Raw genomic sequence first — 12,646 nt, forward strand, 5'->3', positions numbered from 1 at the left:
GGTCACTTTAGACAAATTCGGTAAACAAACTCACATGAAAAGTGCCAACCATCAACTCAATCATTACCGTTAAAAAAGATCACCTCGAAGATAATTACTATTTGATCCTTCAACTTTTTTCACAGGAGAATTGATTTTGTTGCTTAGTTGATCGATTCATGGGAATTCTGCCTTTTCATAAGTACTGAAGGGAAGTAGGTCGAGCTGGTTGAAATTGGATTTAGGATTTGGTTCAGGTCAAGCGCCTTTGTTTAGTTGCGTGCTGTGCTGTCGCGTATGGTACAGTACTTTCAGTACGGTATTGACCTCGATTCTGAGCTTGACCAAACGCGCTCAGGCGTTGGCTCGCGGCCAGCGGGTGGCGCCAAGTGCCATTATGAGCATTTGATTGGACTCAGACTTGGACTCAGAACTTGGCAATCGGCCAAAACAGCACAGTTGGATTAACACGTGAAATCGAAACAGAGAATAATTCATTCACCTCCAGTACCCAAAAAAGAGCCTCACTTTCATGACTAACGAACAAAGCTGAGAGATTTACTGAAGATTTTATGGAGCACTATACTACCGCCGACTTCCATGGAAAATACCAGAGGTATGAACAATAATAGACATCACGGGATTAGCCTTTCCTCTCAGTGCCTGGCTCATAAGCGTTTTTATTCAGCACGAGCCTATTTCGAATTATGATTTAACTTAAGTGCCACCGCGACAATGGTATCCTCCGAAATATCATTCCCAGCAAAAGTATTCAACATCGGAGCGATGGCAAATGCAGCCGTAGAGGATTTGGGATACTCTGGTGGTGCCTCGTCATCGCCGAAATCGAACACCTCCTCCACGAACACCCTGTCCACCGATTCATCAAACAAAGGTTTGCTGCTTTTTTCGTGAAAATGGTGATCAATGGCAATTTACTATGGAATTTTTTATTGGTATTGATACCACATGTCTAGGTGTAAAAGATACCGTCTCGTATTGACCATATACGACAAGAGAGACTCTTGTTTATTTTCATATTTTTAAGATTTAGCATTTAAAATAAAAAGAAAAAAATAATAAATAAAATATGTTTTTGTGTAAAAAACAATATGAAGAGTATGGGTTAAGTTAGAAAAGTGTTTCTGTGTGCGCGGGTGGTATTCTGCTGGGTCAGGCTCATAGAACTTACGATCGGTCTAATTAGATTCCACATGATTGTCCTGAGCAGAGATGAGAGAGAACTAATGCTTACAGCGTAAGGCAACTTAGAGGTGATATTTTTTTATTTTCAAGACATCATGGTGTTTTTGAGACGAATTTCAGCCGTACTCTGGAAAAGGGTCTGCGGGTCCATGAAAATACTAGCATATAAGCGAGACACATAATCGCAGAATCTTTTCCATCCACCGTCCATCTAGAGCGTTTGCTGTTTTTTAAACTTAGAGAGGCCGAATTTAAATGTGCTATTGTCATAAAGGTTGAGCGGAAGACGTCTAATCGTATGCCTGGACGGTTGTCTTCATTAGAAATGAAAAAATCATCACGTGTGTGATAGTCGTACTACACAACTCTTTGTCCCTTCGGCCGGAACGTTCCACCGCTCTGTGGCTATCGCACATTCATTGCTTCGGATTAAACATCTCTGCCGAGCAAGTCAATCCAACTCTTTTAGATTCGCTCGACCAACAAGACCCAGAAGGGACTGACCACCACCGAGGATTTCTTCAAGACACCACGGGCTCTATCTCGCCCGTGCTAGAGGTAGCTGACTCTCCCGACGAGAACTCAAGCGAGGAACACATAGAAGTAATAAAAAACGAGCCGATCGAAACAGTCGCCAGCGATATGAATTGCTCGGGAGACAACTTTCATCGCCTCTTCCGGCCAAACTTCGGCGATATCACTCAGTTAGCTGTAACTTCTTTCCAGGTAAGCCTTGCTAAAGGCTCGCCAAAAATTAACTTCTCCAAGCACCCACATTTTGGAACATCAACACCCGACGCTGAAAAACCCGCACGCCAATGTGGCGTCTGCTCGGACAAAGCTACCGGACTTCACTATGGGATAATCTCTTGCGAGGGATGCAAGGTAATTATTTCCGTCAATTTTGGAACGCGTTCTCCTCTCATACAAGTCCAACGGAGACGTGTAATTGAATTCGCTAATAGTGGCTATTTTTAGGGATTCTTCAAGAGAGCGATCAGCAACCGGCGGGTCTACCGCTGCGTGAATGGTGACGACAACTGTAAAATGTCGAGAAAGGACCGCAATCGCTGCCAGTTTTGCCGGCTAAAGAAATGCCTTCAAGTTGGCATGAATCGAAAAGGTTAGATAATCATCGTAAAGAAGTGGTGAAATGCTGAAGAAATCATTCAGCTGAAACTCTCGTGAATATCTCCATTAGAAACAAAACTATTTTCCCAGCTTACGGCTTACATACGATATCTATTCTCAATAATTCTTGAAGGAGTAGTTGAGTCACGAGCGTAAAACGATATCCTCTCACAAACATATTTTGTCTTCTTGTCGCTCCTGCAAGGATGATACCAATTTTATATTGGCGACAAATATATTAGATCAAGTTTAAATTTATTTGACTTGGATTTAGCCATTCGTGAAGATGGAATGCCTGGAGGACGAAATAAATACACAGGACCGGTTAATTATTCAGAAGAAGAAGTCGAAAATATACTCACCGGTCGTGAATATGCTTCACTGCCATCACTTTCGTCGCCAGCGTCAAAGCCGTCGATCACTGCCCCCAAGACCACACTGCCTAATTCACAATCTACCACTCTCCAAACCAAAGCATCCAAACCAACAGAATCAAGTGCTATAGACTCAGTCACCAGCTCATCGAATCCAGCGCCGTCATTTATGTCTGTCTTCAATGGACAGACCGCTTTCACACCCGTCAACTCTCTAGCCTCCTTCCAGAAAAATGCACCGTCTAGCTCATTTGCGGATAGTCCCCAACGATCTGCTCAGAAACGTCGCCGGTCGACTGCGTCTGAGCTTGCCAATCAGCCCAAGTCCAAGATCGTGGCTCACGAATCATCTGTACTTCCATTTCAACAACCGGTTGCTCCTGGCGTCAATCTTCACGAAATGAGCCCCTTCTTTATTCCAATCATCAATCCCTTTTTGAGCAAAATACTTGACAAGATCGAAGATGCTGACGAACCCGATATGCTCAATTTCTCGACAATATGGCCAGAATTCAAGTTGAAAGAAAAAGTCAGCAAGAACGAGTTCTTAGAAGCTGTGCCAAGGATTGCTGAAGCGGTAAGTTGTTTATCGGGGGCCTTTTTTGGATCCCGTTTTATCGAAAAAATACGTATGTAGGGACAATCTCGCTGGTAAACATGACGATCAAGATTGTTAAATTAATTTTTAGTCGTTCAAAGGCGAGACAGTTTGGCTACGCAAAGCAGGTTTAATCGACACAATCGGACTAGTCGATATATTTTCGCTCTTGTCGCAATCCTGGCAATGTCTCGCGCTCATTCGTCTTCTGCGATTCCCCAAACAGCTTCAGTCGTTCAACAACCTCATCAGCAAATACGAAAACCCGCCAGCTGACATGGGCAGATTCACCGAGGTAAGAGATTTATTTTCTTTTGAAAGTTAAATTATTTTCAGATTTACCCTCTGCTCGTGCGCATTGCTCATCTCTACAAGAACTGCATTGAACTTCAAATTGTCAACAAGGAATTTGCTTTTTTGAAAGCACTTTGTGTTATCAACACCGGTAACATTATTGGAATATTCTTCGTATATTATACAATCTTCATAAATGTCCATTCGAACGTTGCTAAAAAGTTTTTCAGACAATAGCAAAATGCTAGAACACGCGAATTTCGAAGTCGGAAAACTACAACAGCTTTACTGTGTTGCTGCTCGTTCAGTTTTTGGGGACGGCAGAGTGATCAGCTTAGCCGGTGCCCTTGGAGAAATTAAGTATAAGCTTTTGCTGGTTATATCTCACTCATCGTACGATTAAGATTAATTTGCTCGACAATAAAAACACTTGAGCCGAATATGATGCTGCTCCTCATCCGAATCGCCGCAAAGACCTGCTGGGAAATGTATTTGAAATCAAATGCTTCCAAGGAGGTATGGAATAGCAATACTTGAGTGTTTCGCTGTTTTTTCTTTTTGTTTTAATCAGTTTCGCCAAATTCATTTACTAGCTTGTTGCATGTGGTCTTAACAACTTTGTAGGATTTGAATATGGACTCGTCTGCCTCGCCAAACTCGAAGTCATACGAATCCGGATCGCTTCATTCTAGCTCAGCGCCTACTAGTTCTGGTGAGTGTATTTTCTTAGAGCATGATCAGTGTATATCATCGGCGTCCTACATGTTGATTTATAGCATTTTTTCATTTTTAGAAGTAATCTTTCTTTGTTTCAGGTGATGAGCTTAATGAAACTGGTCGCCAGAACTTAGGATCAATCTTTAATCCGTCTTCGTCGATCCTCTCCGCCTCCCTCTCGCTTCAACTTGAGCGTCAAGTTAGCGTCGAAAAGTCCCCATTCATCACGTCCAGTTTCTCCACGTCCGGCTGTAGTAGCAACAGTAGCTTTTCCTCCATGATTGCGCCCCAATCAACTCCCTCGCCGCCGACCAGTCACACCACTCCGCCCCACGAGCCTTCTGTATTTATTCCAACGCTGCCCTGCTCAGTCGTCGAAGTCGACGAGGATATCGACGTCGAAGTTGAATAATCGGAAACGTCCAAGCCCATTCGCTTCAACCTGATTTATAATTTAAAATTCGCTCCCTTGTACTCATTTCACTTGACTGGTGCGATCACAGATGAAATTCCCTTGTGTCATTGTCATTGTTAACTTCGCGAGCACTTCCTGGTCCACTGACTGACGATCCTTAACTGTAGATAGAATCCTGCATTTTGACAATTCCCTAGATCTCCTTACAAGAGCGAGACAAAAAACAAGCTTCACAGAATCAGCAATAAAATGTTAAGCCACTGAAATGCTGTTTTCTTGAGTTGAACAAGCAAATGAATTTAGTTTTTATTCATAGACCTAAAAGTCAAGCCTCGTTATATTTGCCGAGAGACTAGAAACATATGCAGAAGAAGGGTTTTAATCCTAATCATCTATATCGGACGCGTATGCAGGGCGGAGAACAGTTCCTTCTGTTGCATTGGACATGCATTTAATACTTGAAGATACTCCTGATGGCGCGCTTGCTCTATGAAAGCCTAACATTCACGCAATAGGAGTGGTAACACACTTGACCGCATAAAAACCAAACACGAACCGTATCTCCTAAACATGGTCCTTCCAGAGTAAAACTCCGCCAGTAGAACTCTGTCGAATTAAGTTATCTTTAAGAGAGTGCTTGGAGAATCGAGAGACATATTGCGTGCGAGGGCTTTTGATATGGTTCTTGATCATTCTTGGGGCGATTTTTGCGTTTGTTCTAGGTATGTAATTGCGCTTATGTTTTTATTGTTGCAGGGGCACGGACAAATATTTTTTCTAGGAGTTTTATTTTACAAAAAGAGACGAGCGAAAAAAGAAGCTGCGAATAGAAACGGGCCTGACAATAAAGGTGCAATTAAAATATAGTATTTAAATATGCAACAAATTCAGTAGTTGAACTGGACTCTCCATTCAGCGTTTCTAAAAGCAGAAGAAATTCGATTGCGTTTGCGCGTGTTTCCACCAATATATTCTTAGGTTTTTATAAGCTATTAAGATGACTTTAACTATTTTGTGTTCTAGAGCTAAAGAAAGGCAATGAAATTCGCGAAATGTCGAGAAGAAGTTCAGCGATGCATGATATTTTAGCCTAGCGCTAAATTGTTGACTCCATTGTTGCTCTTTCTACTTTCTGTAAAGGCGAAAAGGCTTTTTGAAGTTGAACATTCCAAAATATCGAGCAGAACAAACACAAGAACGCTCATCTCTTAATCAAGATGAATTAATGCTTCTCAGCAGCGTCTTAAAGAGTATACTGTCAATGTTCACCTCACTAAAGCGCACATATTTCTTCTTCTCAGCTTAGCCAGCTTATGTTACTCCAACTGTATATATTGACAAATGATTATGCTGAAATAAACAAACAACGAAATAAATTAAATTTTCACTTGCATCAATTATGAAATGCTCTCTCTAGTTAATCTAATAGTGAACCGTTGGCAGTTTAGTAAGGAAGGAAGATATTCAGTAGTTTTGCGAAAAGAGCATAGTTCAAAGTTCAGTTATACTTATACAAGCAATCGATGCAGCTTAGACTGGGTGCGAGCGCTCATCTTATAAATTTAGCTTTGAACACATCAACGAGTTCAAACTCGTTTCGCCTAAACGAGCGTGCACCCTTCCTTTTACCGTTGATTGGAGGCGTCCTTCTAGTCGGTATTCCCGCGCCATTCTACGAGCGATGTCAACCTGGCGTAAAAATGGTTTTTTCTTGAATGCAACAGACATGCTTAGAAGGTTTGCTGCGTCAAAATTTGAATCCCTTGGCAACAAATTGTTTTCCCGGCAGCTATTGGTAGAGTTAGCTATTTTTAAATGAAGCCTAGGTACTTTTTCTTGAAACTTCGTTCCAGCATGAAAGCAGGCTCTGAGGTAGAAAAACTGGCTGGAAGTGGAATCTTTTCATCGCGCTCGGCAGCGGTTGCCATTGGTAAACTATCGGGAATCAGTGGCTCTTCTGATTCCTAAAATCATTAAAATTTTGAAGGCGCTGAGATCTGGATACTTGATTTGCGAGCTGCGTTAGAAAGACATTTTGAACAGAGATCGTCTTTTTCAGCCGGGGAGCGGTTTTCGGAGATTTCTTTTCGCGAAATCTACATCAGTTTTTTTGAATTTCCAGAGAAAAAAATTTGGATAAAGTGACCGATTCGATTGAATTTTTGATTGATTCCGAGTGTCTTTGAAATAGGAACGAGCAGTGAAAGTTTGGGACGCGTCAGTTTATCCCATCTTCCTAGTTGCGGTTTTTTAACGAGTGCCGTTTGGTTGATTACATTCAATTAATGAAAATCATGTGTACATGAAATTTGAAGTGGAATCATACTTTTATTTGAAATTTTACCTAGCCGCTCCAGTTTCAATTATTTTACTACTTGAATGAAAAACGGAATATCGACGGACTACTTTTTGAAACCGCGCAACTTCTTTTTCGTTTCCAGTCTTCCAGTATCTTTTGCGCTGAGCACGGATTTTCCCCGATGAGTTTAATCACGTGAAAATGAAGGATCTGAGACGAAGGAATAGTTCATTAATAAATATATCGAGAGCCGTATCCTGAAGCTCATCGACGGATAAATACATCATTCGATCTTTTGCATCTGATCGCATATTATTCATATATCTTGGGCCATCTATTGCCACCGCTGATCCGCTCATTTGAAGTTGACTTGCAGAATTTTTCCAAAAGTCCACAATTTTACTTGTGAGAACAGAAAAACTCTTTCCTGAGGCTTTTGCTGATAATAGTGTTTGAAGCAAAGCGTTTATTAACGTACACGCGTTCACGCGACCTCTGCAGCCAGAGTCTCATTTTGACCGCGACGCTGATTGAAATCTGGTTCGCTGACACTCCTTTTCCATACGGGACTTTTCCAAAGCATTTCGCTAGCAGATAGCGTGCACAGGGCTTCTGTTTGTATCTGAGTGCATAGTTCCATGCTTTTGCGTCGCTCCAATCGGGAGCGAACAGACAGCTGATATTGTTGGCGACGAAGATTTTTATAATGTGGAGATTTCCACGCTGCGCAGCGACATGTATCGAAGCTTTTCCACATTCGATGTGATCGCTGGGGTTCTTGCACCATTCCCGTGCCGGATGGAGCCCAATACTTTCTCCTGGATTCACCGCCGTCGACGACTTTTTGGACGTCAACTGTTCGGCCATGTCGGACAGCCCCAAATGTGCAGCGATATACAAGCCGACTTTTGCCTGGTACTTGGCGAGCTTTTCGATTTTGGAGAGTGAGAACAGGAACCGTTTCACTTGACCGTTCAGGGCGTAGTTGAGCAAATTTTTCCACCCATCCCAAATGTCAAGTCGCAGAGTACACCCGCGTTGAAGTTCATAATAACTATAAATGTCCAGCTTGAACAGATGCTCCGGAAGCCTTACCGAGTGAACGGGAAGTTGTCAAAGAGTTCGATTCCGCTTCCAGTGACTAGCCGGAAAATAGAAACTGGGAGACCAGTTTCCCGGGAAACTTGCATGTGGTTAAATCACAATTCATTCCATTTGAAATAAATAATAATATAACCCTAACTATTGACCTTAGTTCACCAACAGTTGAGACTTGAAAGTCAAGCTCATCAAAAAGCTGGTAAACTTGCTCGTTGAAAGCAGAGTACACGTAAAGGACGACACGGCGTTCTTCACGATCAAATGCTCGTAGTACTAAATAAATTGTCGAGTTGGAGTGGTGACCTTGAGTTACTCGGAATTATACGAATGCCTTCTGCTACTATGTCTGCCCGCTAGCACAGATTATGTTCAAAGCTTACCTTCGCCAGAGCCGATTCCTAGAGAGCTCAGTGTCCATTTGTCCTTGAGATTGCAACCATCAAATAATATGTCTTGTTTAGGATGATTACTTCATTAATTGACCCCGATAGAGCGTAACTATATTAAATATAGTATATATAATAAAGCTCATCTCTCATTTTGGAGCGATCATTGAATATACAGGCTCTACTGTGCCCTCTGTTAATTCTCTGGCCGTTTAAACTTTAAGCACCCTTTTAGAGGAATTCTTCCATCCTTATCAAGCCGAAGATCGAATTTCTCCTTGAGTATTTCCTAGAAATCGATTTAACAATTAACCTCTTCATGAGAAACCTTTATTGCCCGAATTTTGGTTCTATCCTGAATCGTTAATGTCAACTACAACGCGGTGACATGAGCTCAAATCATTATTTCCGTCCTTATCAGTTTCATAAATGTTCGGTCTCCGCTCCTTGATATCTCTGTAGTGAATGAAAATTATCATGATTAGGCAGATTTATTTTCTTGAGCAGCTAAACTTCCTAATAAAGCCATAAGGCGAGCGGCTTACAATAGCGCTGTGATTTTACTTTCTTAAACAAAAACCACATCGACAATATGAGATTCTTATGTTACTACGAGGTGTATTTACTATCACATCAAGAGCGCGATTTGTTATTTTTGGGCATTGCAGCGAAAATTAAGACAAATGACCCTACCACTCAAAGAAAATCATTAACGTACCTTTATGGCCTGAACAGTAACGCGAATCGGTACGAGCAGTTCAAGTTTGCTTTTTTGTATCGGATGAAGATCTTCGTTCTTCCGCCCATGTCTCTTTGTTACTTCTTGTAGATGAGTAGGAACATTGGCTGAACGAGCGCTCGAGGGGTGTCTGAAATGCTCCTATTCAGCTGCAGATTTCTTTCAAACGTTACAAGCTCCCCAACAATGAGAAAAGCTTAAAAAGTGCAAATACAAGATCAAACAGCGATGGAATGAAGCTGGCCCGGACAAGTACTCACGACAGCGGCTACAGGCTCTTCTTTATTATTACTGTCAACTGCACAAATATTCGCAAAATAAAAGTCAACAAGAACAACGACAGTCCACATCATCATCGCTCACATCTGGTACCGCCCGCTAATATTACTCCTTTTCAAAAGAATTTTGGAGAATTTAGACGACCGTCAATTTCGAAAAATTGTTTATGCGAACTTGAATTTTCTCGGATTTATTTTAATTTATCACTTTGGAAAGCAGGTTTATTTGCTCTTTATCTTCATTTCTTTTCTATCAGGAAGATTAGGGGATTTTGCTTATTCGTTCTAATCACCAGCTGACACTTGCTTCCGGTTCTGGCGGTTAAGAATCGTCTGCAGTTAGGAATACACTTGCTTGCTCGTTTATTAGAAACGAATACAATTGGTAATACAGTTAGAGCTCCCCGTGGACTATGCCCTCGTTCGTATCCTCTTCATCCATTTTATCTTGCTTCTCCTTGAATCACTTTGTTTTATAATTCTTAACAAGCTGGCAAACCTTGTCAATAACCCACTGAGGCTTCTCGACTCCTAGAAGATCGTGCGACTTCGGGAACTTAGTATCGATATTCTTCAAATCGTCAACAACCAAATGCGGTTTTCCCGTTTTTTGATCTTCAATTGTAAACTGTAGATAAATATTGTACAATCAGAACAAATTTGTTATCTTCATTGTTTTACAAAAAAATCACTTCCTTTCTCAGAAGGACACAGAACTTTGCAAAAGAAAGTTACTTTTGAAAGTTATTTTCTCAAATGAAAAACGAGTACCTATGATTGGGTCTTCATAATCAGGATTGTAGTCATAATCGCAGTCCTCGCAGAATTCCCCAAATGTAAATGGCAATAAAAGATAAAAATATTTCATGTTTGAAAACGCTCTTTGCAGTTGTAGTAAAACAAGAATGAAGCACCGAGATGCGCGCCGGCAATAACTCCTTTTTAAAAAATAAACTTTGACTTTTAAAAACATGAAAAATAAAAAAGCCGTTCTTTTTTTACTACATTTATCAGTCGTCCAGGCGGAGAGCAAGCACTGGAATAGAGACGGAGTAGACAAGATCACTTTTTTAGAAAGCGAGCTAGAGCTGCGCAACTTTTTGGCGAGGTCAGACAAAGCGCTCGTTTCTTTCTGCGCGCCTTGGTCAAAAATATGCAAGGAATTCTACCAGCAAATGAAGCTGAGTGCAGAACTGGTATTTTACGACCGCCCAAGGTAAGTCTGGCGGTTGTTCATAAGTGATTCAATTTTAATCTAGAGTGAACTTAGCACTTGTAAACTGCGCCAAAGAAGAGACTGACGATTTATGCGGCAATGAAGGAGTCGAAGAGTACCCTCATCTGAAGTATTACGAAGAAAGCGAATTCAAAATAGAGCCAAAGGTTCGGACAGAAGAGCAAATCACAAAATTCGTGAGGGCAAAAAGTTTGGTCGCTTCAAAGCACATCCGGAGCAAGAGCGACTTTGATGAGCTGCTCAATCATCCACAGCCAGTTGTGGTTGGGTTCTTCGATTCTAAGCAAGGCACAGATCAATGCGGAAACGAAGAAGAAGACGATGACAATACTCACTTTATGTACAAAGGTCAATATTTTAGGTTCTAAAAAGTATTTTGAGCTAGTAATCAGTATTCATAGTTATGGTTTAAAAAACACCTGACACATAGTTTTTGAACCTCTTCAAGTTCAAAGTCGTCCAAGAATTGATCGAGAATTACCGATTTGCGCACATTACAGAGAGAGACGTAGCTAAAGAGCTTTTTGGCGAGAAAGTTTCCTGGGAAAGTGTGATTTTTCATCGCTCGGGTTGGGAAACAAGTCTTTTCGAAGAGCCCTTCGACATTTTCAACGAAGAATTGACTATCGGCAAGTTCCGCAAATGGCTCGAAGGAGAGCACCCGAAAAACTTATGTCCGCACGTGACGTTGAAAAATTTCAAAGACGTCGAACCAAATCGGATTTTGGTTCTACACTCGGATGATCATGATAAAAGTCCGCACAAAATAAAGGAAGAGCTCAAATTTAAATAATCCTTGCATCTTTTTGTGTCTATTTTTGAGCTCGAGCAAGTATTGGCGAAATCGCCTCGTAAAATTTGCGAAAGAAAGAACAGACACATTTATGTATAACTATAATTTTTCGATGGGTTTGCGCCGTCATTTCCAGGTAATTTTCATCCGCAGATATAAAGATAACATCGTTTTAATCTAGTCGCTCGTATTCAATGAACTCGGTGGAAATTCGGGCTGGGGAGAAGAGGCACCAAAAGTGGTGCTCTGGGACCGAAACTGGCAATCATTCATCATGGAGCGGCCACTGGACAGTGAGCTTCTCAATTTGAAGAAATTTCTCAAAAATTTCGAAGCTGGCAATTTGCGCCCGTATATTAAATCAGAGCTACCTCCGGCAGAAGCGGGAGCCGGCGATGTGAAAGTCGCCGTAGGAACGACATTTAAAAATATTGTTTTGGACGCGGAAAAGGTAGGAGCCTCTAAACGCTGGAAATAATCGATTTGAGGATGTTCTCGTCGCAATTATTGCCCAGGATTGCCAGTATTGTCAAGCCTTGGCGCCTACTTTGAAACGTCTGGCAGCGTCTTTTGAGAAAGAAGACTCTGTCGATGTTGTGACCATTGATGGAAAATTCAATCACCCGCCGCGTGTTTACGAGTATAATGGATTTCCGACGATTTACTTTGCGAGAAAATTCCAAAAGAATCAACCTATCCAATACAAAGGGCAACGAACTGAGGAAGCTCTCATGCAATTCATAAAAGAACATGCGTCTAGTAAAGCTCTTACGATCGATGGTGTTGCTGAAAAAGGTAAAAAGGCCAAAATATTTTCTGTTATTAGTTTCTTCGTATAAGAGTACGATTATGACGAGATTGTCGCTGCTTCCGAAGAAGAAATCGATGAAATCATAGAAGGCAATAGCAATCAGCACGATGAGCTTTAATTTTTTGTCCACAAATACTCTTAATAACTCAATAAATAAGAATATATACTTGTGCGAGGTGTCAGCATGTCCAGGATTTCTGGAACTAGAAAGTTCAAGCGGCGGACTTCCATAAATCCAGTCAGTGCATTTAAGAAAAGAAAAACTTAACTTTTCGAGGTTTTCAAGGT

At 41.3% G+C, this 12,646-nt stretch overlaps 3 protein-coding genes across 3 annotated transcripts; 2 read left to right on the top strand and 1 right to left on the bottom strand.

Annotated features, from left to right (window-relative positions):
* The first annotated feature begins 133 nt into the window (after nt 1-133).
* LOC145709501 (nuclear receptor subfamily 6 group A member 1-like) lies at nt 134-4,989 on the top strand. The gene is made up of 12 exons (XM_081787186.1): nt 134-595; nt 702-874; nt 1,655-1,911; nt 1,954-2,070; nt 2,164-2,308; nt 2,591-3,267; nt 3,380-3,583; nt 3,625-3,733; nt 3,813-3,942; nt 3,987-4,098; nt 4,207-4,294; nt 4,398-4,989. Exons 1-12 carry the CDS (start codon nt 552-554, stop codon nt 4,709-4,711), a joined length of 2,370 nt encoding a protein of 789 aa, XP_081643312.1. The 5' UTR covers nt 134-551; the 3' UTR covers nt 4,712-4,989.
* A 1,279-nt stretch (nt 4,990-6,268) lies between these two features.
* LOC145708875 (protein ANKUB1-like) lies at nt 6,269-8,646 on the bottom strand. Its single transcript, XM_081786574.1, has 10 exons — nt 8,643-8,646; nt 8,495-8,566; nt 8,260-8,387; nt 8,109-8,203; nt 7,417-8,067; nt 7,265-7,382; nt 7,059-7,174; nt 6,720-6,810; nt 6,545-6,678; nt 6,269-6,503 (listed from the first exon to the last, which is right to left on the bottom strand). Exons 1-10 carry the CDS (start codon nt 8,644-8,646, stop codon nt 6,269-6,271), a joined length of 1,644 nt encoding a protein of 547 aa, XP_081642700.1.
* A 1,842-nt stretch (nt 8,647-10,488) lies between these two features.
* LOC145708876 (protein disulfide-isomerase A3-like) lies at nt 10,489-12,501 on the top strand. Its single transcript, XM_081786575.1, has 7 exons — nt 10,489-10,733; nt 10,777-11,102; nt 11,156-11,160; nt 11,203-11,436; nt 11,729-11,998; nt 12,036-12,342; nt 12,388-12,501. The coding sequence occupies exons 1-7, from the start codon at nt 10,489-10,491 to the stop codon at nt 12,474-12,476; spliced, it is 1,476 nt and encodes a 491-aa protein (XP_081642701.1). The 3' UTR covers nt 12,477-12,501.
* Nucleotides 12,502-12,646: the final 145 nt, after the last annotated feature.

Source organism: Oikopleura dioica, chromosome XSR, assembly GCF_907165135.1.
Source record: "Oikopleura dioica chromosome XSR, OKI2018_I68_1.0, whole genome shotgun sequence".
Classification (NCBI taxonomy): Eukaryota; Metazoa; Chordata; class Appendicularia; order Copelata; family Oikopleuridae; genus Oikopleura; species Oikopleura dioica.